The sequence below is a fragment of the Coregonus clupeaformis genome, chromosome 35, assembly GCF_020615455.1.
Source record: "Coregonus clupeaformis isolate EN_2021a chromosome 35, ASM2061545v1, whole genome shotgun sequence".
NCBI classification, from domain to species: Eukaryota; Metazoa; Chordata; class Actinopteri; order Salmoniformes; family Salmonidae; genus Coregonus; species Coregonus clupeaformis.
The window spans coordinates 17186638-17209555 of record NC_059226.1 but is presented as its reverse complement, the minus strand read 5'-3'; the positions used below and the strand labels follow the sequence as shown (position 1 = coordinate 17209555).

Below are 22918 nucleotides of genomic sequence, written 5' to 3'. Positions count from 1 at the left end.
GTCACGTAATGTCATATCTTTATGGTGTACAGTGGTGGAATTACAATGAAACTCTCCTTGATACAATAGGACAGGTATCACTTTACATCTTTGATAGCCAGAATACAATCACTCAGAATTACATTATATCTGCTGATAAAGTAGGCCTAACATGTAATAATACATAATCATTTATTAGGCCTACACACGTTACACTCCCCTCCATATTACTACTCCATGTATAACTATATTGTAATATAATAGGTAATTACACAATTATTACCAAATTAATTGAAATTATATGTGATGTTTGGGCAACTTTATAATAAAAAGTGACCTAAATTATAATGGTATGGAATGTGAAGTCTAACCTTATAAAGGACACTGTATATGAACATGATGTCACCATCGCTCCTCCTGGTATTTCCCTGTGTTTTTCCAGGTGGCAATCTGGGGTGATAACATTAGTTGACAGCCAGATCACTTTTTAACCTTATCAGCGATGGTTGTACACAGATAAGACAAATCCAATGTGGCAGTGAACCAATATGGCTGCCGACACATTGTCTCAGCCCACAACTGCTGATGTCCTTCAAATGCAACTGGGGCAAACCATATGGAAAGAGGCTCAAAAGCAAAGAAACAAAGAAACAAACTGTGGTTGAGAGCCATGTAAATATGGCTATGAAATACGCCACATCTTTTGATAGGCTAGAGACAATACAGATGAAGTAGTTCTCCATTGTTCCGTAGCATTCTTCATACAGTGCCTTGTAAAAGTATTCATCCCCCTTGGCGTTTTTCCTATTTTGTTGCATTACAACCTGTAATTTAAATGGATTTTTATTTGCATTTCATGTAATGGACATACACAAAATAGTCCAGATTGGTGAAGTGGAATGAAAAAAATGACTTGTTTCCAAAAATTCAAAAAAGTGGTGCGTGCATATGTATTCACCCCCTTTGCTATGAAGCCCCTAAATAAGATCTGGTGCAACCAATTACCTTCAGAAGTCACATAATTAGTTCAATAAAGTCCACCTGTAGGCAATCTAAGTGTCACATGATCTGTCACATGATCTCAGTATATATATACACCTGTTCTGAAAGGCCCCAGAGTCTGCAACACCACTAAGCAAGGGGCACCACCAAGCAAGTGGCACCATGAAGACCAAGGAGCTCTCCAAACAGGTCAGGGACAAAGTTGTGGAGAAGTACAGATCAGGGTTGGGTTATAAAAAAATATCCAAAACTTTGAACATCCCACGGAGCACCATTAAATCCATTATAAAAAAATTGAAAGAATATGGCACCACAACAAACCTGCCAAGAGAGGGCCGCCCACCAAAACTCACAGACCAGGCAAGGAGGGCATTAATCAGAGAGGCAACAAAGAGACCAAAGATAACCCTGAAGGAGCTGCAAAGCTCCACAGCGGAGATTGAATATCTGTCCATAGGACCACTTTAAGCCGTACACTACACAGAGCTGTGCTTTACGGAAGAGTGGCCAGAAAAAAGCCATTGCTTAAAGAAAAAACATAAGCAAACACGTTTGGTGTTCGCCAAAAGGCATGTGGGAGACTCCCCAAACATATGGAAGAAGGTACTCTGGTCAGATGAGACTAAAATTGAGCTTTTTGGCCATCAAGGAAAACGCTATGTCTGGCGCAAACCCAACACCTCTCATCAACCCGAGAACACCGTCCCCATAGTGAAGCATGGTGGTGGCAGCATCATGCTGTGGGGATGTTTTTCATCGGCAGGGACTGGAAAACTGGTCAGAATTGAATTAATGATGGATGGCGCTAAATAAAGGGAAATTCTTGAGGGAAACCTGTTTCAGTCTTCCAGAGATTTGAGAATGGGACGGAGGTTCACCTTCCAGCAGGACAATGACCCTAAGCAAACTGCTAAAGCAACACTCGAGTGGTTTAAGGGGAAACATTTAAATGTCTTGGAATGGCCTTGTCAATGCCCAGACCTCAATCCAATTGAGAATCTGTGGTATGACTTAAAGATTGCTGTACACCAGCGGAACCCATCCAACTTGAAGGAGCTGGAGCAGTTTTGCCTTGAAGAATGGTCAAAAATCCCAGTGGCTAGATGTGCCAAGCTTATAGAGACATACCCCAAGAGACTTGCAGCTGTAATTTCTGCAAAAGGTGGCTCTACAAAGTATCGGGGTGAATAGTTATGCATGCTCAAGTTTTCTGTTTTTTTGTCTTATTTCTTCTTTGTTTCACAATAAAAAATATTTTGCATCTTCAAAGTGGTAGGCATGTTGTGTAAATCAAATGATACAACCCCCCCAAAAAATCAATTTTAATTCCAGGTTGTAAGGCAACAAAATAGGAAAAATGCCAAGGGGGGTGAATACTTTCGCAAGCCACTGTATCTCATCATTCCATAGCCTCACAGCTGTGCCAGACTCCAATACACACAGACACATTTACTCACTCACGTGTATCAGGTCAGAGTTCAGGGGATATCACAACTGAGGTTTCTGCCACCACTTAAATATGAATTTCTCAATATACAGTAAAGACAGTGATAAACATTGGTAACACTTGACACCGTACGTTACATTGCCCTCAGTTACTCTATAACCGCTATGTTAACCTCTGAACTGTAACTTCTCAGCATTACACACACAGTAACTGAAGAGAAGTAACAGGCAACAAGACTTGACTTGGCAACTTGACACTTGGTTTAGCAACCGACCAGATTCTGTTACTACCAGCATCATTTCCATGTAGTTATATAACAAAAAACCATGTTGCAACTACAAAGCATGCATATATCTTTATACTGCAAGTGTCACCCCACCCCCACCCCACATACACAAATTGACTGTGTAGATTCCTCATATTTAGCCTTTCTCCACATATCAAGTTGAGAATTTCAACAGCCTACAGCTGAGTGCATTGTGACTAACTGAAATATGTCTGACTATAGCATGACCAGCCTGGAGGGGCCTATAGAAAGGGGGGTTGTGGGAGGGGGATTTGGGGAGGGTCATATCCTGTGGTCTAGAACATGGGCAGAGAACACGTGCTGCTGGTGAGCCAGGATAGTCCCCTCTTTTTTTATTCTCTAGTCTTATTTGCTTCCTGGTTCTGGTGTGGAGAGTGGTTCTACATTCTACATTGCGGCGGTGTTAATGTAATAGGCTGTCTACTCAGCAGTCGAGAGGGAAATCTCCTCATCCCGTCGCCTATCACATTCCACGCTTTTCGGGAAAGACAGGGCCTGCTTCCAGGAATGCGGTAATAGGCCTGGAGGGTCATGTGACTTTCTAATAGCCCAGAGCCGCTCAATGGTTCTCAGACCGCCCTCCTCTGTATAACGGAAGGATCCGATGACACAGCGCTTAGAGAATAGGCCGGCGACAATCCGCACGCTTCAGCAGTATGGCCATACGGTATAGGGGCGTTGTTTTATCAAAATCAGTAGGTCTAGGTCATGATATGACCCATACACTGTCAGAAAGTAGAAGGAAACACACTCACAGAAGCTGACAGGCTCCTTGAGGAGGGCATCTCACACAAAGTGGGTTTTGTCAAATTACGGAACTCTAACCAGGTCAAAGGTCATGAGGTCATTATCGAATCAAACTGTTAATATCTATGATGGATAGAAGATGACGTAGCAGGTTATTGCATTGAAGTCACTCACTTACAATAAAGCAGGAGATCAATACAAATATTTTTTCTCTGATATTGCACAAATGAAATCAGCTAATTTGCCACATATCTGTTTGCTATATTCAATATTCAAATTTGGAAAATATAGAACAAAATATGTGATTCTATTATCAGAGACTGACCAGGTGAATCCAGGTGAAAGCTATGATCCCTTATTGATGTCACTTGTTAAATCCACTTCAATCACTGTAGATGAGGAGGAGGAGAAAGGTTATAGAAGGATTTAAGCCTCGAGACAATAGAGACATGGATTGTGTATGTGTGCCATTCAGAGGGTGAATGGACAAGAAAAAATATTTAAGTGCCTTTGAACAGGGTATGGTAGTAGGTGCCAGGCGCACCGGTTTGAGTGTGTCAAGAACTGCAATGCTGCTGGGTAGGTGTTTCTAATGTTTGTTACACTCAGTGTATAGCGATTTAGTCAATGACGGCGCTGGGTATACTGTATTATGACATCACAATATTCTAATGTGTTTTATTACCTGTTGATGGAAGTAATTTTCTCCTCTGAGATACTGCAACACCATTCACAATGGTGATGCCACCGAGCACTGTACAAATTGTTACATTAAGTGGCTGGATGGCTGGATAGACAATAACTGTGGTGACAGCAGTTGACTAATCATCACTGAAAAATACCTTAGTCTGAAGTATTGACACAGGTACCATTATGAAATGAAAAACTAGCTGTCAAAACTGACTTAATCCTCATTTTATGAAAATAATGGCTTCAATGTCTTACCATCTGGTTTAACTACAATAAATCAAGTCAACATAAGCCACAGTCAATTGATACAAAGGTGGAATAACTATGTAACTATGTTCTATCTTTTTTTAAAGACATAATGAAGGAGAAAGAACAAAATAAGGTAAATACATGACCAAAAGTATGTGGACACCTGCTTGTCGAACACCTCATTCCGAAATCATGGCCATTAATATTGAGTTGGTCCCCCCTTTGCTGCTATAACAGCCCCTTCTGGGAAGGCTTTCCACTAGATGTTGGAACATTGCTGCGGGGACTTCCATTCAGCGACAAGAGCATTAGTGAGGTCGGGTGATTAGGCCTGGCTCGCAGTCGGCATTCCAATTAATCCCAAAGGTGTTCACTGGGGTTGAGGTCAGGCCTCTGTGCAGGCCAGTGAAGTTCTTCCACACCGATCTCAACAAACTATTTCTTTATGGACCTCGCTTTGTGCTCAGGGGCATAGTCATGCTGAAACAGGAAAGGGCCTTCCCCAAACTGTTGCCACAAAGTTGGAAGCACAGAATCGTCTAGGATGTCATTGTATGCTGTAGCGTTAAGATTTCCCTTCATTGGAACTAAAGGACCTAGCCCGAACCATGAAAAAAAGCCCAAGACCTTTATTCCTCCTTCACCTAACTTTATAGTTGGCACTATGCATTTGGCCAGGTAGCGTTCTCCTGCCATCCGCCAAAACCAGATTTGTCCGTCGGACTGCCAGATGGTGAAGCATGATTCATCACTCCAGAGAACGTGTTTCCACTGCTCCAGAGTACAATGGTGGTGAGCTTTACACCACTCCAGCCGATGCTTGGCATTGTGCATGGTGATCTTAGGCTTGTGTGCGGCTGCTCGGCCATGGAAACCCATTTAATTAAGCACCCGACGAACAGTTATTGAGCTTACACTGCTTCCAGAGGCAGTTTGGAACTCGGTAGTGAGTGTTGTAACCGAAGACAGAGGATTTTTACACGCTACGCGCTTCAGCACTCGCCGGTCCCATTCTGTGAGCTTGTGTGGCCTACCACTTCGCGGCTGAGCTGTTGTTGGTCGTAGACGTTTCCACTTCACAATAACAACACCTACAGTTGACCGGAGCAGCTCTAGCAGGACAGATATTTGATGAACTGACTTGTTGGAAAGGTGGCATCCTATGACGGTGCCACGTTGAAAGTCACTGAGCTCTTCAGTAAGGCCATTCTACTGCCAATGTTTGTCTATGGAGACTGCATGACTGTGCACTCGATTTTATACACCTGTCAGCAGTGGGTGTGGCTGCAATAGCTGAATCCTCTCATTTGAAGGGGTGTCCACATACTTTTGTATATATAGTGTATCTATCTGAAGGGTAAGTTTGGAAAGATGGTGTGGAGGGAAATAATGTAATGGGAAATACAAGAAAGTGCATCCCACAATATAACAATTTTAAGATGACATTAGGAAATACTGGTAATGTGATATCATAGAACATTGGCGGCCGCTGATTAGCTGAATACCCAGGGTGCGGTGCGGTTGGAGTTGTCAACAAAGCAGCAAGACAGAAATATGATGCCCATGTTTTCGAACTACCGGTAGTTTCTTTGAGAAGATATATAAAGCGATCTGTACATTTGAACAACAGCATAAATACACCTATTTCACTTTTGCATGCCGCTGTTTTGAACAGATTAGATTATACTATTTTGAACGAGCAGCCAGCTCATGAACGAAGGAGTGCACAAAGGAGAACTCAACAAGCATGCAGATGCAATAAGTGAAAACACATTATATAATTGGGGATAGCTAGCTAACATAATGTCACAAAGCATGATGCGCTAGCCAACTTTCACTCTGAAATAACTTCATATTTTTGAGTTAGTCAGATATTACTTTAGAAAGACTTGAAATTGTCATGGAGGTAGATAACTGATTAATTTGACCCCAAAAATTGACCAAACTATTTCTCAATGTTTCTCAAAAGTACTGTAGCTGGCTAATTCATTTGATCATCCTTTGTGATACACCCGGTTCTATGCTGTTTTAGTCCACAAAACATGTTGACCTGTCACCCACAGTAAAACCTGATGAACAATAAAATTGGCCAGCCACTGTCATGCTTTTGTGTCCTACCAGATCTGCGATGAGAAGATTCTAGCTAGTGAATCCCTCTGTCCATCGACTCTTGTCGGATGTAGATGTCCGGTTTATCAGGTCCCTGGCTCCCATGGCTGTTATGATTATTTATTTACAAGTTAATTACAATTTGCTTTTTGGTTTAGCGCCATCTGTACCTGAAAGAGCAGATCTAGTCTCACATGCGCAAGTAAGTCGTCTGGCGCGAGAGACTCATTGGGAGGGAGAGCAGACCCAGAAGTTCTGACTGAGCGCACGTTTGAGCGACCCAAGACAGTCCATTTACTTTGTGCTGTTTTTATGCTATAAAATTATGCGATTTCATTGGGGCATTTCCCCTCATAGCAAATAGCTGAAAAACGATCCAAGCAATGTTCGCATGGCCTATGCGCCTGCGGAGCTGCTGGCAGTCACTGAGAGGCAGAGTAGTAGTAAGTAACTGAACAGCTTGTTTTGAACAAAATATTTTTGAAAAAGGAAAATGTACACATTTACCGCACTTTTATGAGCATTTCAAAATAATCCATGAATTACGTGATATATATATATATATTTTTTTACCAATTACAAGCGGGGTGCCGCCCCTAACGCCCCAATGGGCGGGCCGCCACTGTCATAGAATCAAAAACATCATGCAACTGGTTACCAAAACATTACCCTTTGCAGTACCAGATCTAGCCAGCGGTGGAGCCAACTATATGGATTCCATAGTGACAGGATGTCTGGCCACATTCCTCCAACATTTTCATCAACCACAGCTTGTTAGGGTATATTAATAGTATAGTAGTGCCTTCAGAAAGTATTCATACCCTTGACTTATTCCACATCTTGTTGTGATTCAGCCTGAATTCAAAATTGACTCAATTAAAAAAAAATCTCAACCATCTACACACAATACCCCATAATGACAAAGAAAAAACATGTTTTTAGAAATTGTAGCACATTTTTTGAAAATGAAATACAGAAATATCTAATTTACATAAGTATTCACACCCCTGAGTCAATACTTAGTAGAAGCACCTTTGGTGGCGATTACAGCTTTGAGTCGTCTTGGGTATGTCTGTATCAGCTTTGCACATCTGGATTTGGGGATTTTCTCCCATTCTTCCTTGCAGATTTTCTCAAGCTCTGTTAAGTTAGATATGGAACAGCGGTGAACAGCAGTCTTCAAGTCTTTCCACAGATTTTCAATATGATTCAAGTCTAGGCTTTGGCTGGACCACTCAAGGACTTTCACATTCTTCTTCTGAAGCCCTTCCAGCGTTGCTTTGGCTGTATGCTTGGGGTCATTGTCCTGTTGGAACATAAATATTCCCCCCAGTCTAAGGTCGTTTGCACTCTGAAGCAAGTTCTCATCAAGGATTTGCCTGAATTTGGCTCCATTCATTGTTCCCTATCCTTACCAGTCTCCCAGTTCCTGCCGCTGAAAAGTATCCCCCATAGCATGATGCTGCCACCACTATGCTTAATGGTAGGGATGGTGTTAGATGGGTGATAAGCAATGCCTGGTTTTCTCCAGACATAGCGCATTGCATTCAGGCCAAAGAGTTACATTTCTGTCTCATCAGACCACAGAATATTTTGCTTCATGATCTCTGAGTCTTTCACGTGCATTTTTGCAAACTCCAGGCGTGCTGTCATGTGCCTTTTTCTCTGGAGTGGCTTCCGTCTGGCTACTCTCCCATAAAGCCCAGATTGGTGAAGTGCTGTAGAGACTGTTGTCCTTCTGGCAGGTTCTCCCATCTCAGCCAAGGAACTCTGTAGTTCTGGTCATTGGGTTCTTAGTTACCTCCCTGACCAAGGTCCTTCTTGCCCGGTAGTTCAGTTTGGTCAGAGGTCCAGCTCTAGTCAGAGTCTGGGTAGTTCCATATTTTTTCAATTTCCAAATGATAGAGACCAATGTGCTCTTGGAAACTTTCAACACTCTAGAAATTGTTTTATACCCTTCCCCAGATATGCCTTGTCACAATTCTACCTCAGAGATCTACGGACAGTTCCATGGACTTCATGGTATAGTTTCTGCTCTGACATGCACTATCAACTGTGGGACCTCAAATAGACATGTGTGTTTATTTCTAAATCATGTCCAAACAATGGAATTGGCCACAGCTGGACTCCAATCAAGTTGTAGTGACGGCTCAAGGATGATCAAAGGAAATTGGATGCACCTGAGCTCAATTTGGAGTGTCATAGCAAATGGGTGTGGATACTTATGTAAATGAGATATTTCTGTATTTCATTTTCTATAAATTTGCAAACATATCTAAAAACATGTTTTCACTTTGTTATTATGGGGTATTGTGTTTAGATAGGTGAGAATTAAAAAATATATATATATATATTTGGAATTCAGGCTGTAACACAACAATATGTGTAATAAGTCAAGGGGTATGAATACTTTCTGAAGGCACTGTAAATGAATTTGGCAAATGACTAGAGAAGTGTTATATTAGTGCTTTGGTGTATTGAGCTTAGCGCAACTGGTTCATATCACCAAAATACTACTAGACTGTAACCTATCCATGCCACAAAACAAACTCCCCCCCCCCCCCTCATTTCTATAATTCTGAATATCATAACACATAGCACCTTACTTGAAAAACATTTATGTACACCTATGAGTGTCTCTGAGCATCACTACTTTCACCTTCTCAAAGCTGGTGAGTCAACATGCAAAAAGCCAAAGCTATTTGTGTACAGTACACAGAGTGAGTTTACAACCCTGACAGAACACATCAAATACGCTTTCCTTGCTTGGATAGAGCTGGAGGACAGTAGCTTTGCATGTAGGTAAATATTGTTATCCGTATCTGGAGGCAGCAGGACATGTCTGAAAATAAGGGTCCATAAGGGTTTGGCGACGGTGGCATCTCCACGCTCAGCCAGCCGAAACGAAAACAGCAGCGTATACTGACGCAAATCGCTTAGCGCCATTTGCATCATCATTTGCAAAAACACTTTGGCAGTGTCCTTTGGGCTGTGTCTCAAATGACACTCAATTCCCTATATTGTGCATTATGGGATCCTATGGAATCTGGTCAAAAGTAGTGGACTAAATATGGAATAGGGCCCTGGTTAAAAAGCAGTACACTAAATAGGGAATAGGGTGCCATTTGGGACACATCCTTGGTCAATGCCAGATCGCGGCATCGGGGCACTTGAGGATAGGGGAGAGGATGATGCCACTGCCACTATGTAGAGCCAACAGAGTCTGGCAGCAGTGACATTGCTAACAAAATAAGGCTTCTAGATTGTGATGTAATGATTATGATTTTAGCCACCCATCTGCATCTGATGTACACTACCAGTCAAAGTTTGGACACATCTACTCATTCAAGGGTTTTTCTTTATTTTTTACTTTTGTTTACATTGTAGAATAATAGTGAAGACATCAAAACTATGAAATAACACATATGGAATCATGTAGTAACCAAAAAAGTATTAAACAAATCCAAATATATTTTATATTTCAGATTCTTCAAATAGCCACCCTTTGCCTTGATGACAGCTTTGCACACTCTTGGCATTCTCTCAACCAGCTTCATGAGGTAGTCACCTGGAATGCATTTCAATTAACAGGTGTGCCTTCTTAAAAGTTAATTTGTGGAATTTCTTTCCTTCTTAATGCGTTTGAGCCAATCAGTTGTGTTGTGACAAGGTACAGGGGTATACAGAAGAAAACCCTATTTGGTAAAAGACCAAGTCCATATTATGGCAAGAACAGCTCAAATAAGCAAAGAGAAACAACAGTCCATCATTACTTTAAGCCATGAAGGTCAGTCAATACGGAAAATTTCAAGAAATTTGAACGTTTCTTCAAGTACAATCCCAAAAACCATCAAGCCCTATGATGAAACTGGCTCTCATGAGGACCGCCACAGGAATGGAAGACCCAGAGTTACCTCTGCTGCAGAGGATAAGTTCATTAGCGTTACCAGCCTCAGAAATTGCAGCCCAAATAAATGCTTGACAGAGTTCAAGTAACAGACACATCTCAACCTCAACTGTTCAGAGGGGACTGTGTGAATCAGGCCTTCATGGTCGAATTGCTGCAAAGAAACCACTACTAAAGGACACCAATCCCCCAACCTCAACCCAATTGAGATGGTTTGGATGAGTCGGATGGCAGAGTGAAGGAAAAGCAACCAACAAGTGTTCAGCATTTTGATTTGTTTAACACTTTTTTGGTTACTACATGATTCCATATGTGTTATTTCATAGTTTTGATGTCTTCACTATTATTCTACAATGTAGAAAATAGTTTAAAAAATAAAGAAAAGCCCTTGAATGAGTAGGTGTGTCCAAACTTTTGACTGGTACTGTATGATTCAAGTCAGCTAACAAAACAACAGAGCACAGCCTGCTTTGGGCATCAGACAAGTACCCACAGGCAGCATAGAAGGCCACATTCAGATCCAGAGTGTACACTGCAAATAACCCAAGTGGGTGTTCTGAACCTCCTCAGCTACGTTTGCCCCCCGTTGACCCCCCTCCTCGTCACAAGGACTCACAAGAACCACGACACCAATGTGACAAACCCAGATCTCCTATGTGCAACCAAACAATGTTAACCTGCTAAGCAGAAGCTCAGGGAGCCAACATAAGTCTTCACAGGTCTCAAACAAAGTTCATGTGAGTGTGGTGGTCTGGGAAAATGAAGAGGTTTTAGGGTCTATGCTTCAGCTGCAATAGAAAGTCTTATAGGAATTCCTGACTCATTCTCAAAGATTCCTCTTTACACTTAGGGCCTAAGTGTTCCTTATCTAGAGTCAGTCCTGGAATCTTGCGCTGAGCAGTAGACCAACTAAAGGGGAAAAAACTGGTTTGGCTTTATGCAAGATAATCTTACTAAAAACACAACATAAAGGGTGATATTTACAGCACTTTCTCCACTTTCTAGTATTGCTTTTTTTTTTTAAATACACTGGGCTATCAATGCAATTATATTCATATTGTAGCCATATTTATTGTTTATCTTTTTCCGTTTGCTATTATCCTCCCTCATAGACCACTAATATGGCCTACTATTGTCATGACAGTGTTATTATGATTACAGACGGTTAAATCAAAGTGGATTCATGTATAATGTTCTCATAAAATGGTATCTTGTTATCGTTTCGAGTGGTACTACACAGATACCTTTTATGCTCCTGAACAGATAAGACAAGCTGGAATGGGACGCTGAAAAAACATCGCCTAGAAGAAGAAATCGAACTCCCTGAGTTGTTGTTACCTCGTCGTACCACTAGGTGGATCCTGCTGGCGTCATTACCATTTGCATGTATGGCCGTATCTGTTCTATTTGTTAGCAGTTTGCTGTAAAGGGATTACACGTGGCGAAGTGTTAAGAAGGGGGCAATGATCAGAGGGTTCCATTCTAATCTCTGCTCACATTTGCATTTGAATTCATCTTTAGATGGATTAAGATTTCTTTCTCGTGACCTTTTGTTAACCTTGCAGCTAACTGGTGATTTTGCCACAACAGTTTGTTTACAGCAGAAATGAAGCCTAATGTTTCCTCAATGGCTTGTAAGAGTTTCCCATGTAAATTCCTGATTGTGCTTAGGAAAAGTATATGTTTATTATAAACTCACAAACGTTGATACATTGGAGAGCATATTAGCTGTTAAAAATTGTTTTTCAATGATCCAACAAAGTATTTTCGTAAATGAATGAACACAAATGATCGAAGGAATTCATAGCCTATGCATAGTCAAATGCGTCAGAGCATAAAGTCCATCCAATGGGAAAATTGTCCATCCAATGGGAAAATTGTCCATCCAATGGGAAAATAGCAATAACAATTTCCAAAGTTAATGAATATTTAAAAAACGTTTCACATAGCTATTTAGTTTTATCTGGAGCATAGTCTATTAAACAACTTGTAATGTTATTTCTAAATGATTGTAGGCTATTGCTTTTTATTTTATTTTCACATTTTTGTTGTATGTTAACAATTGTTAGTATTTATTGAAAGTTACCATGTAACAAATAGGCCTGCTATAACCACAAACAAACACAGCCTAATGCGGGTAATTTCGTTTACACCTAGCTTTTAAAACGTTTTTCAGGCTGCTCATTGGTAGGTTGAATAGCATTTGGAGGTTTTTACTTTTTCATTGCCAGTTTGAATAACTTTGCCAAAGAAATTCGGATAAAAAAATAAGTAATGTTTTATGTTAAAGTGAAGGATAGACATGTATGCATTTGATTGACTTTAATGCATGGCTAGTTTAAAAATAATAATATTTCATATCATATTATTTTTAGTGAAAAAGACAACATCACAGATTAGAGTTGACGTCTTTCACAGTCGATAACGAATATAATGTAATCCAGCCTATGTTTTGCATTGAAAAAACAAAGATAAATTGAGTTATAAAAACATAGCTATTTAGAATAAGAACAGCCGTTTTTAGAGTCAATAAACGTATTAAGCTCTAGTTTAAAACTCCAACTGAAACAAGAATGCAAATGCTTGATAGCACATTATTATATTGTTGTTATTAAGGCGTTACAACGCTCCTCAACTAATGATATGGGTCACTCGTCAGGGGCAGTGTGTTGTGTGTGTGTGTGTGTGTGTGTGTGCGTGTGTGAGGGGATGGTGGGGGTAAGCAGGTTGAGGGTTGAGATGAGGTTTTCTCCTGAGAAATACCAGGCCTGGTTGACTTGCTTGCAATCAATGTTTTCTGAAGAAACATGCTGAGGTTAACCAAAATACTGAATGTTTCCGATATAGTCAATGACAAAATGATTGTAAACTGAGTAGACTACTAAACCTATAAAGATAGACTACATAACCCATTAATAATATTGAGAAAACTAGGACTACTTTTGCAGTGAGGCAGCATATCGAATGACACTCTATAGGTTGGCTCTACTAAACCGATAACTACATTTGAGGGGTGGTAGCTAAAAGGTTGGAGTACTCTTAAGAGAGAAACTATATCGCCAAGGTAAACAACAAGCTACTTGGTTTGAACTTTTGGCCGCGCAATGCAACCATCCCGTTCTCATGGATGCGAGCCCAACAGTAAACATCCTGACAAGTAACAAATTACTGTGGGCGTCATATTGTTTGTCCCTCTTGTTCACCATGTATCAACGAGCAAATATATAGGAGATTCTTCAGTCTCCCTCCTTTGAGCGTGGGCTGCTTCATGAACAGGCAGACTTTCTTACCTATTGTCGCCACAATTAATAATTAGCCTTTGCCATTTCCTATTTTTTCACCTACGCTTGTTAACCACTGGTCTAGACAACTCATTCATTACACTATTGATGGGGTCCTGGTTGTTGTGGAATGTGGATGACAAAATATATCATATTTCAACACACGTTGAATGCCTCTTAATTATGCTCAGTAATTATTCTTCCGCCTTCCATAAATTGCAAAGTCATGTTAGTTCAGAATATAGAACAGAAAGTTCCATTCAACAGTTATGAAACTGTACATACTAAGGACTCTTCGTATCAGTGAGAAATATCCTGACTTCTTTCTGCTGGTCCGGAGTTAGCAGAAGGCTTGCTGTCGGCCTAACCTCGTTTCTGTAATAGATCAGCTCATTGATTCAATTAGATAGGCCAATGCAGGCTCGGGACCGATCTGAAAACGATGTCGTCACTTCCAATCCGAGTGTTAAACAGATATTAGGTTCTGTGGTGAGCCCTTTTCGCTTGGGCCAGAAATATCTAATGACATTACGCAGTCCTCTTTGTGTAATGCGGGCATGGAATACAGTGGATATTATGTATTTAGTTGTAGCAATGAGCATCCAACTCTCACATTTTAGTCATTTAGCAGACGCTCTTATGCAGAGCGACTTACAGTTTTAGTGAGTGCATACATTTTTCATACTGGCCCCCCGTGAGAATCGAACCCACAACCCTGGCGTTGCAAGCGCTATGCTCTACCAACTGAGCTACAGGGGGCCTCACCCTAGCTCAACTATCTGATAGGCCTAACCAAATGGACTTCTACACTTTTAAAGGAAGTATAGGGAATCCACGAATAGGGGAGAAACGAAATGGGGGGATTGCGAATTTCTTTATTTCTTTCTCTGCCGGTTCGGGAGAGGTTCCTTCAGAGGGGTTTGACATATACGTGCTGTTATCAGATTGATGGGCCGGTTTGATTGAAGTGGCTTTGTCATGCAAATGTAGGCCGCTTGATCGATGATCGCGGTGCGCTGACAAACTTCTGGAGGTCCCCCTCACCATTGGCGCCGTGACCGCTCACGTGACCCGCAGCTGAGGTAAAAAAAAAAAGTGTTATAGGGAATCCCAGGGTGACTGCTCGGGGAGGTGAGCTCTTCTTTTTTCCCCTTCCACATGACATACCGAGAGGTTGCAGGGTAGGAGGAATCCCCTGAAACGCAGGTTCACCCTCCGTCATCAATTGCCGCATGGAGAATTCCAGAATGAACTCTTTCTTAGAGTACTCAATTTGTAACCGTGGGACGAACGCCTACTCACCCAAGTCCGGATACCACCACTTGGACCAAGGCTTCCAGGCCCCTTTTCACTCGGGCTCCGGCACAACAAGTGACAGCTTTAACGGTGATGAACGGCTTTGCGTGGGGGGCAGCGCCCAGGCGGCGGTGGCCCAACATCAGCACCAGAGCAGTAGCTACGCGCATCATCATCAGCCCCAGCCGCATCATGCCAGCATGGGCCTTCCATATGGCAGTACAGGGACTACGGGATATGGGACGCAGGCGTGCGCCAACCCGGACTATGGACACCCACAGTACTTTATCAACGAGCAGGACGGGATGTATTATCAATCATCGGGCCTTTCCGCCTCCAATGTAGGCCCTAATTACGGCTCTCTGGCCGGGGCATACTGCGGGGCGCAGGGGGCTGTCCCCGCCGCACAGTACCAGCACCACGGCTGCGAGGGCCAGGACCACCAGCGGGGTTATTTGCAGAGCACCTATGTTGACATTTCGGACTCTCAGGAGAGGGAGAAGGACGCAGAGCAAACACCACAAGGAAAGACTTTCGACTGGATGAAAGTCAAGAGGAACCCCCCTAAAACAGGTGAGATGGGAGAGTCCAAATAAAATCACACTGACCCATGCACGAAATCGAAACGTTCTTGTCAGATAAGGTAATTCAAAGTTCATTACAAGTAAACCAGGTGACCCAGACATGTCGACCCACCGCTCAGGTAGGCTAATGGATGTGGTATGCAAATGAACATGCACTCTCCAGCCCATAAGGGACATGACTGAGGACTGAGGATAGTGTTGCCTCACTCCACTATCTCTGATCCACAACATATGGGGATTTCTCAGCACCATTCCGGGTCATAGTGGTATCTCTGACCAGACATGCCTCTGGTAGATTTGCCTGATATATGCCTGTTATTTTCTCACCGTCTACTCAGCCCGTGCACTAATGCATCGAGCAGACCTGCTTTCTTACGCCCTAGGAAGTGACCCAACTCTGTTATCTTTGTCTTGTCCCAGTTCTCGGTTGGCTCCATTCGTTTTTGTTGGCCTTTGTATTCCCCAGCCTTTCCTTCCTCGTAATGCTTGGCTCGTCTGAATTGAGTGCCCGACCCACGTTTCAACCTCACTCAGTAGGCCTAGTACTGTGGGCAAATATCTTTAAATATTAAGGTCGGAATATGGAATTACACGTATCATATGCGTTTATATCTCCCCCAACGTGGGGCAGCTTTATTTCATTCTTCAGGAGTGAGTAATGGGAAAAGAAGTAGGAGGTTGGGTCTGTGAACATGCCTATATACAGTAGTCAACAGTTTGGGACTTGAAATGGTTGGGCGCGTAATTGATGACCCCTTTAGTATCACATTATCCAATCTTCATTCCCAAAAAATATTTTAATCATTAAGGATGATTTATGCGGTATTGATGTCAAATCACACTTTTTTTCTTTAGGAGCTTAACAATAGAACGATGGATTGGTGAATTTAATATGACTTCGAATATATGACAATTTTCATATTTTACACATACCATTTCCATATTGTAGGCATACAATCTATTCCACATTCTAATGCGTCCCCCCCTTTCCCTCTCTTTTTTCACAGCTAAAGTGGCTGACTATGGAATGGGACCTCAGAACACCATCCGCACCAACTTTACAACCAAACAGCTGACCGAGCTCGAGAAGGAGTTCCACTTCAGCAAGTACTTGACCCGGGCAAGGCGCGTGGAAATCGCTGCCACCCTCGAGCTCAACGAAACGCAGGTGAAAATCTGGTTCCAGAACCGCAGGATGAAACAGAAGAAGCGCGAGAAAGAGGGCCTGGCCCCGGCCTCGAGTACGGGTTCCTCCAAGGACCTGGAAGACAACTCCGACCATTCCAGCTCCATATCTCCTGGCGCGTCTCCCAGTTCGGAGACCTAATGGACCAAATAAACTGCAACTTGTAGGCACTAAACTTCAAAGTGATGAACTCGAATGGGAAGAAAAAGTTAATTGATTGATAATAAGTCAAAACATTCCTATCCAAGCTTGAATAGGCTATTCCACTCGTTATGCAATGCGTCTGTAAGAGGAGTTCATTTTTATATGATTTAAACTAAAATAATTACTTCGCAACGCACATTTCGAGGGAGAAAAAACGAGGTGACAAAAGCACAACTGTGGATGATGGGCGCAACATCTTTCTAGACTAGACGTTTCTTTCCACCCCACAAAATCTGTTTGGATGTACAGGGTCGTAAATCTTCATACCCACGACTATTGGAGTGATGCACTTTTGCATGTTTACAAATCTCAAAGTGAGCCTTATAATAATGTTTATACAGGGAGCCTCTTGGCAAAACATTATAGTATTGTTGAATTTGTTTCTATTTTGTAGTGTTTTTTGGAATGTATTTTTTTGGTTCTTCTTCTTTTTTTTGTATAGAGGTTTTGACATGAAGCAACTTTACCGTCAGTAAGTGAGGTAGAAAGGGTTCATGTGTTACTGACTCTTTGCACTATAGAATTACAGGGTATTACTTTACACGGGAAGTTTTGTGTGACTTGGCAGATGTTCTTTAATTGAAATATACAGTGAAATTACTAATTTAAACACGAGCCGGTGGATTACCCAATGATATTCACTCTAGTAATGTTAACACATGTCTGTACAGCCTATTGTTATTGTCTAAATAGGAGACGTGAACTAAACCTATACAGGGAATGGTTCACGCAAGATGACGTTATCCAAAATGACGAATGATGATTAGAGGGAGTATTTATATTATTAAATGGCCAGAGGATAGAAAACGTTTATCATGTCATACAACTAAAACGAAAGTTATTGCAACTTTTAACACCTGCCTGAGTGAAACCAACTCGACAATATACTTTTGAATTGGGCCTTTTTGGATAAATATGCGGTAACTTTTCAAGTATGGAGTCAAACGTTTTGATAATAGGCTAGTGTCTTGCGAAAAACAGGGTATTCTGAGGTTAGTTTGATTTACGAAGGTTAGGCCCAGATTTCTATTTCAAGGCAATAGGAGTGAATTGTATTATTTGTATCTGCAGACCGACTGAGTTGTATTAGTTTATGTCTGTTTTACATGTTTTTGGAAAGGATCTCAATCAATGCTGGTTCATCTCTGTCTACCTCAAATAAAAATAAGATATTGCAGATTTTGTTGTTAGTTTTATTATAATTTATGGTAGATAACGTGCATTTATAATTATCTTAATTGTAAAAATATATCTATATTCCATGAGGCCTATGCAAATAGGCAGCATGAACCAGGGCCTAGAGCAGCCTATAACCTATTTGTTGCCATGGTCGATGCCTTTTGAATGAGTTTTGTTCCAAAATATGTGATAGCTGGTACATCACACAAGTGACAAACAGATTCTAAAGTATTTCAATGGTATTACAAAGTACAGCACGCATACCTTTTAGTCATTTAGCAGACGCTCTTATCCAGAGCGACTTACAGTTAGTGCATACATTATTCATACTGCCCCCCCGTGGGAATCGAACCCACAACCCTGGCGTTGCAAACGCCATGCTCTACCAACTGAGCTACACGGGATCTTGGTTTGACCCCCGTGGAAATTACGAAACTAACCCTACAAGCCCAATAGTGTTGCCCTGCACGTTGCGTGGGGTGTGGAATGCTGCGGTGCATTCCGGGTGGCTCGCGCTGACCTTTTTACCTATGGACGCCTCTAAACATGTAAACACACTCTCCCCTCCCCAAGTCTCTCTCTACCTCACACTCTACGTATAGGCTCAAAACAAACGGGTACGAACTTTGCACTGTGTATGACATTCTCTGAAACACACCCTTAATGGTTTGGAGAGATAACTAACGAAAAAAAAACGCATTCTTTATCGAGCAGTGTTGTTTGTCCATCAAGGAGCGTCTCTCTTTCGGTCTCATCAACAGCGATGCCACTGTTGTCCCCATGCATGTCCCTATAGCAGGTGAAGACTAAAACAGACTACAACTGGGAATAAAATAGAGTCATATACAGGTGTAGATGGCCAACCTAGATTTATGTATAACGCCATTAGCCAACGGCAAGACTGTTCACTAAACAATCTTCTGATAATAAGCCAGGTGTATGATAATTAGGCCTACATAGAACACACTAGATGCTATTTCAATTATTAGTACCATGCAGGTATATCATAACATTGTGGTAATACAGACCACTATATTTGTAATTAAAAAAAACGTTAAAAAGTTGTATTAGTTACCATGTTTGGCTATTTTAAACACTGCACTTTCATTAGCAGTTACATTTGAATAGGAATGTGGGGGTTCTTTTTTGACTGTGTGTGTCAAGCTCAATCATCAGCTCTTCTCTGCCACTGGGGATTGGTGAAAGCCCCCCCCCCCCCACACACACACACAGTGGCCTTAAGGGTACAGATGTAAACTGTAGTAGCCTTAAAACGAACCGCTGCAGCATCAATTCAATGCTTCCACTTAACCTATTAAAGAATAACTTAAAACTATCAACTGATAAATGACTTAAACCTATATCTACCGATGGTGGGAGGGTTTATTTGACAGTTGCTGAGCTTCTTTCATGGTTGACAACTATAATACTCAACAGCATGGTTCTTTCTGGACATAGTGTGTTTATATTATTTTTTAATTAGTGACATAAGTAGACTAGTTATTCCGCAAAATAGGTGATATAGGAGTTTTTATAGACAATGCACCAACTATTGCTTTTAATGTAAACTTTTAGAGAGGCCATAACGTTATAGTGTGAAGAGTAAGATCACAACAACTTACTTTAAAGCACAGGCTCCATTGTAATATATACATTATAATGTTACATAAAATCATGCATGATAGTACTGTGGATCTACACAGTGGCAATGAAGTGCCCTTGTGACCATCTGTGGTGCAGTTGGTGCTAATTTTAATCCTGCTGTTTGGCCGTTTGTCCTGTGCCCCCCTCCCCCTGTACTCCTTCTGCAGAGCTTTGATCCGGCCGCTGATCCCCGCAGTGGCATGCACATCGTCACAGAATGACGAAGAGGCTATAGGCCTATTATGGTATACCTAGTTGTCCAAACAGGCCATTGTATAGGCCAGGGGTGTCCAACAGGTAGCTCGCTGCCCACAAATGAGTAGCTCACCAAACAATTCTGAAAGTACATGCAATTTTCACGTGTTTCACCACAAAATGTCATAAACAAATCTCACAAGTATAAGACAGGGCGGCAGGTAGCTTAGTGGGTAAGAGCGTTGTGCCAGTAACCGAAAGGTCGCTGGTTCTAATCCCTGAGCCGACTAGGTGAAAAATCTGTCGATGTGCCCTTAAGCAAGGCACTTAACCCTAATTGCTCATGTAAGTCGCTCTGGATAAGAGCGTCTGCTAAATGACTAAAATGTAAATGTAAAAATAAGACACCGCAAGCTCCCAGCTTCTATCTAATCAACATTGACATTAACCCACCCCTGGTTAGCCACTATTGGCTTAAAAAGCCAAACCTCAAATGATGTTTTCTCACAATATCTGCTAATTAATTTCCAGGAATAATGCCCCTGTCTGTCTGTGTGATGCGCGGTAGTCTACCACTCCTTGTGTAGCCAGTTGATGTGATAACCGTCTTGTGGGTTGACAGAAATACTTTCCCGAAAACCTTCTCAATTATATGTTAACTGCAAAGTAGCCTTACCTGGTAGAAGTATATCATTTGTATCTATTATTTGTTATTTGCTAACTTTGCCATGAACTGAGCAGCAGTACAGAACCATAGCTTGACAGGCACATTAAATGGCATATTCCTCACTAGCTAGATGCACAATTAAATGGGGGAATTACACTACAAATTCAAAATGTGATGGTTTTCTTCCAGACCGAAAAAAAATGGTCTTCAGGTGTGATTTAAACATTGACATGGACTCAGAACATCCTGTTTGTTGTTTCTCTATGACAAATTGTAATTTTGAGAGTGAAAAATAAAAAAAATCTAAAACCAAGATAAATAAAACTGAGAAAACATCATTTGAGGGAAAATTAGATTTTATAGGGCCCCCCTTAGAGTTGTTAATTAACCATTATTTTACCAGGTATATTGACAGAAAACAGTGCACTTTTTCATTTATACTAAGGACCTGGGGTAGAGTTGCAGGGGAGAGGAGACGAGAAGAATGTACCTATTTGAAAGCAAGAAAAAAATGAGTAGCTGGAGACATATTTCATTTTTTTAAAAGTAGCTGTCATGCTAGAAAAGGTTGAAGACTCCTGGTATAGGCCCATGAATGATGCTGGTATAAACCTTTAAGATAAACCTTAATGTAATATATACATTTAATATAGGCCAATAGGCAACATTATTTTGATAACAAATACTTTAAGACATTTCCGTGTTTCACTAAGTGACCTTTTTTGATTATCTGTAAAGTGGAGCCCTGAACTATTGAATTATTAACCATTTGCCTTAAGTTTTTTTCCCCGTTTCAACTCATGTCACGCTCACATACTCTCCCCAAATTAAAATACTTCATCAAAGATGAAAACAGTTTTTGCAGAAACCTCAGCCTCCTGAACTGGAGATTAGTTATGGAAGGAAAAAACAGAAGTCAGGGGGTAACCCGATGAGTTCACCCTGAAAGAATCTCAACCCTCACCTCCCGTCCACCTCTCTTCCCCTCCATCCAAAACAAGAATCGCCTGTATTTTCGACGACCGCGACATAGACTGGTCTAAATCTGCCACGCAATTAGAATGCCCAATTTAGCCCCTCTGAGCTAACAGGACGCAGTGGACAGGTGAGTCCGGGGGCACGCGTTATTTAAGGTGTTAGGGATTTAATTCTGGAGGGTGCTGACAACGTGAGGGGGGATGGGGGTGGTGGGGGTGTTTGGGGTGATCTGACCAGTTAAGGAAACAAGTTTGCCAAAGTTTTTTTTCAAAGCTCTCTCTAGTGGCATCACCTCTTCTCCAAAGTTTACGTAGACTTGACAGTTCCATTTCATCCACGACCCTCTGACGGACTGCTTCAATATTTACACAGGCGGATAGGTTTGCCCAGGCCCCTGCCTCAAACAGCCCCGGCCTGCCAGCTTCGCTCTCCTCAGGCCCAGGTTCACCCCGAGTTCAGGCCCAAATTAATTCTCGAAAGGCGTGGGTCAGCTTGTCAGGAGCCGCGGATGAGCTTCCATCTCTCCGGGGTCATCCGCAGGTCTCTCTCTCTCCAAGCGCGCGTCCTGGAGCAACACTCCGGGGCTCACTTTGTCCTGCTCAAATTCTATAGAATCTCACAGTTGTTCTCGTTTCTTCTATTTCTCTTTCCTTTGATTCTATTTAGGGATATCTGTACTGTAAATATTCATTTTGGAGGCGATAAAAGGCCCAGCTTTTCAAACGCATGGCGAACCTGTTTCTACACGAATGACGGAAGTTTTGTTGTTCCTCTTGTTGCCTGTAAAAAGGTCAAAGTTCAGGCCTTCGCTGAATATATGCATATATAAACGAGATGCATAATGTCCCGTGACCGCGCATAGCACAGACAGACCTTGCAACAGAAATTATTGTGTAAAACGTCATTAAAAATGGCAGGCTATCTGTGCCAAAAATGATATTTCGATCAATATGAACGTTCAAGTTAAATGTTTAAAGCATTGTTTGGAAATGTTAGTATTAAAATAATTTGATTCCCGACTAATTACATTTACATTTTTTGTCATTTAGCAGACACTCTCATCCAGAGCGATTTACAGGAGCAATTAGAGTTAAGTGCCTTGCTCAAGGGCACAGACAGATTTTTCACCTAGTCGGCTCGGGGATTAGAACCAGCGACCTTTCGGTTAATGGCACAACGCTCTTAACCACTAAGCTACATGCCGCCCCAAACATAGATGTCACAGCTACAGACCAAATTATTTTTCTATCCTGAATTACATAGTTTC

The 22918-nt window shown here is 41.6% G+C and overlaps 1 protein-coding gene across 1 annotated transcript; it reads left to right on the top strand.

The window, feature by feature from the left end:
• Positions 1-14837: 14837 nt before the first annotated feature.
• On the top strand, positions 14838-18167 carry LOC121551073 (homeobox protein Hox-B1-like). The gene is made up of 2 exons (XM_041863603.2): positions 14838-15587; positions 16606-18167. The coding sequence occupies exons 1-2, from the start codon at positions 14951-14953 to the stop codon at positions 16923-16925; spliced, it is 957 nt and encodes a 318-aa protein (XP_041719537.2). The 5' UTR covers positions 14838-14950; the 3' UTR covers positions 16926-18167.
• Positions 18168-22918: the final 4751 nt, after the last annotated feature.

What these genes read in the sequence shown, in the direction of transcription:
- LOC121551073 (XM_041863603.2), top strand. Translation starts at nt 14,951, where the DNA reads ATGGAGAATTCCAGAATGAACTCTTTCTTAGAGTACTCAATTTGTAAC. An exon ending in GAGGAACCCCCCTAAAACAG is followed by an intron (nt 15,588 to 16,605) that starts GTGAGATGGGAG and finishes CTTTTTTCACAG; the next exon opens with CTAAAGTGGCTGACTATGGA.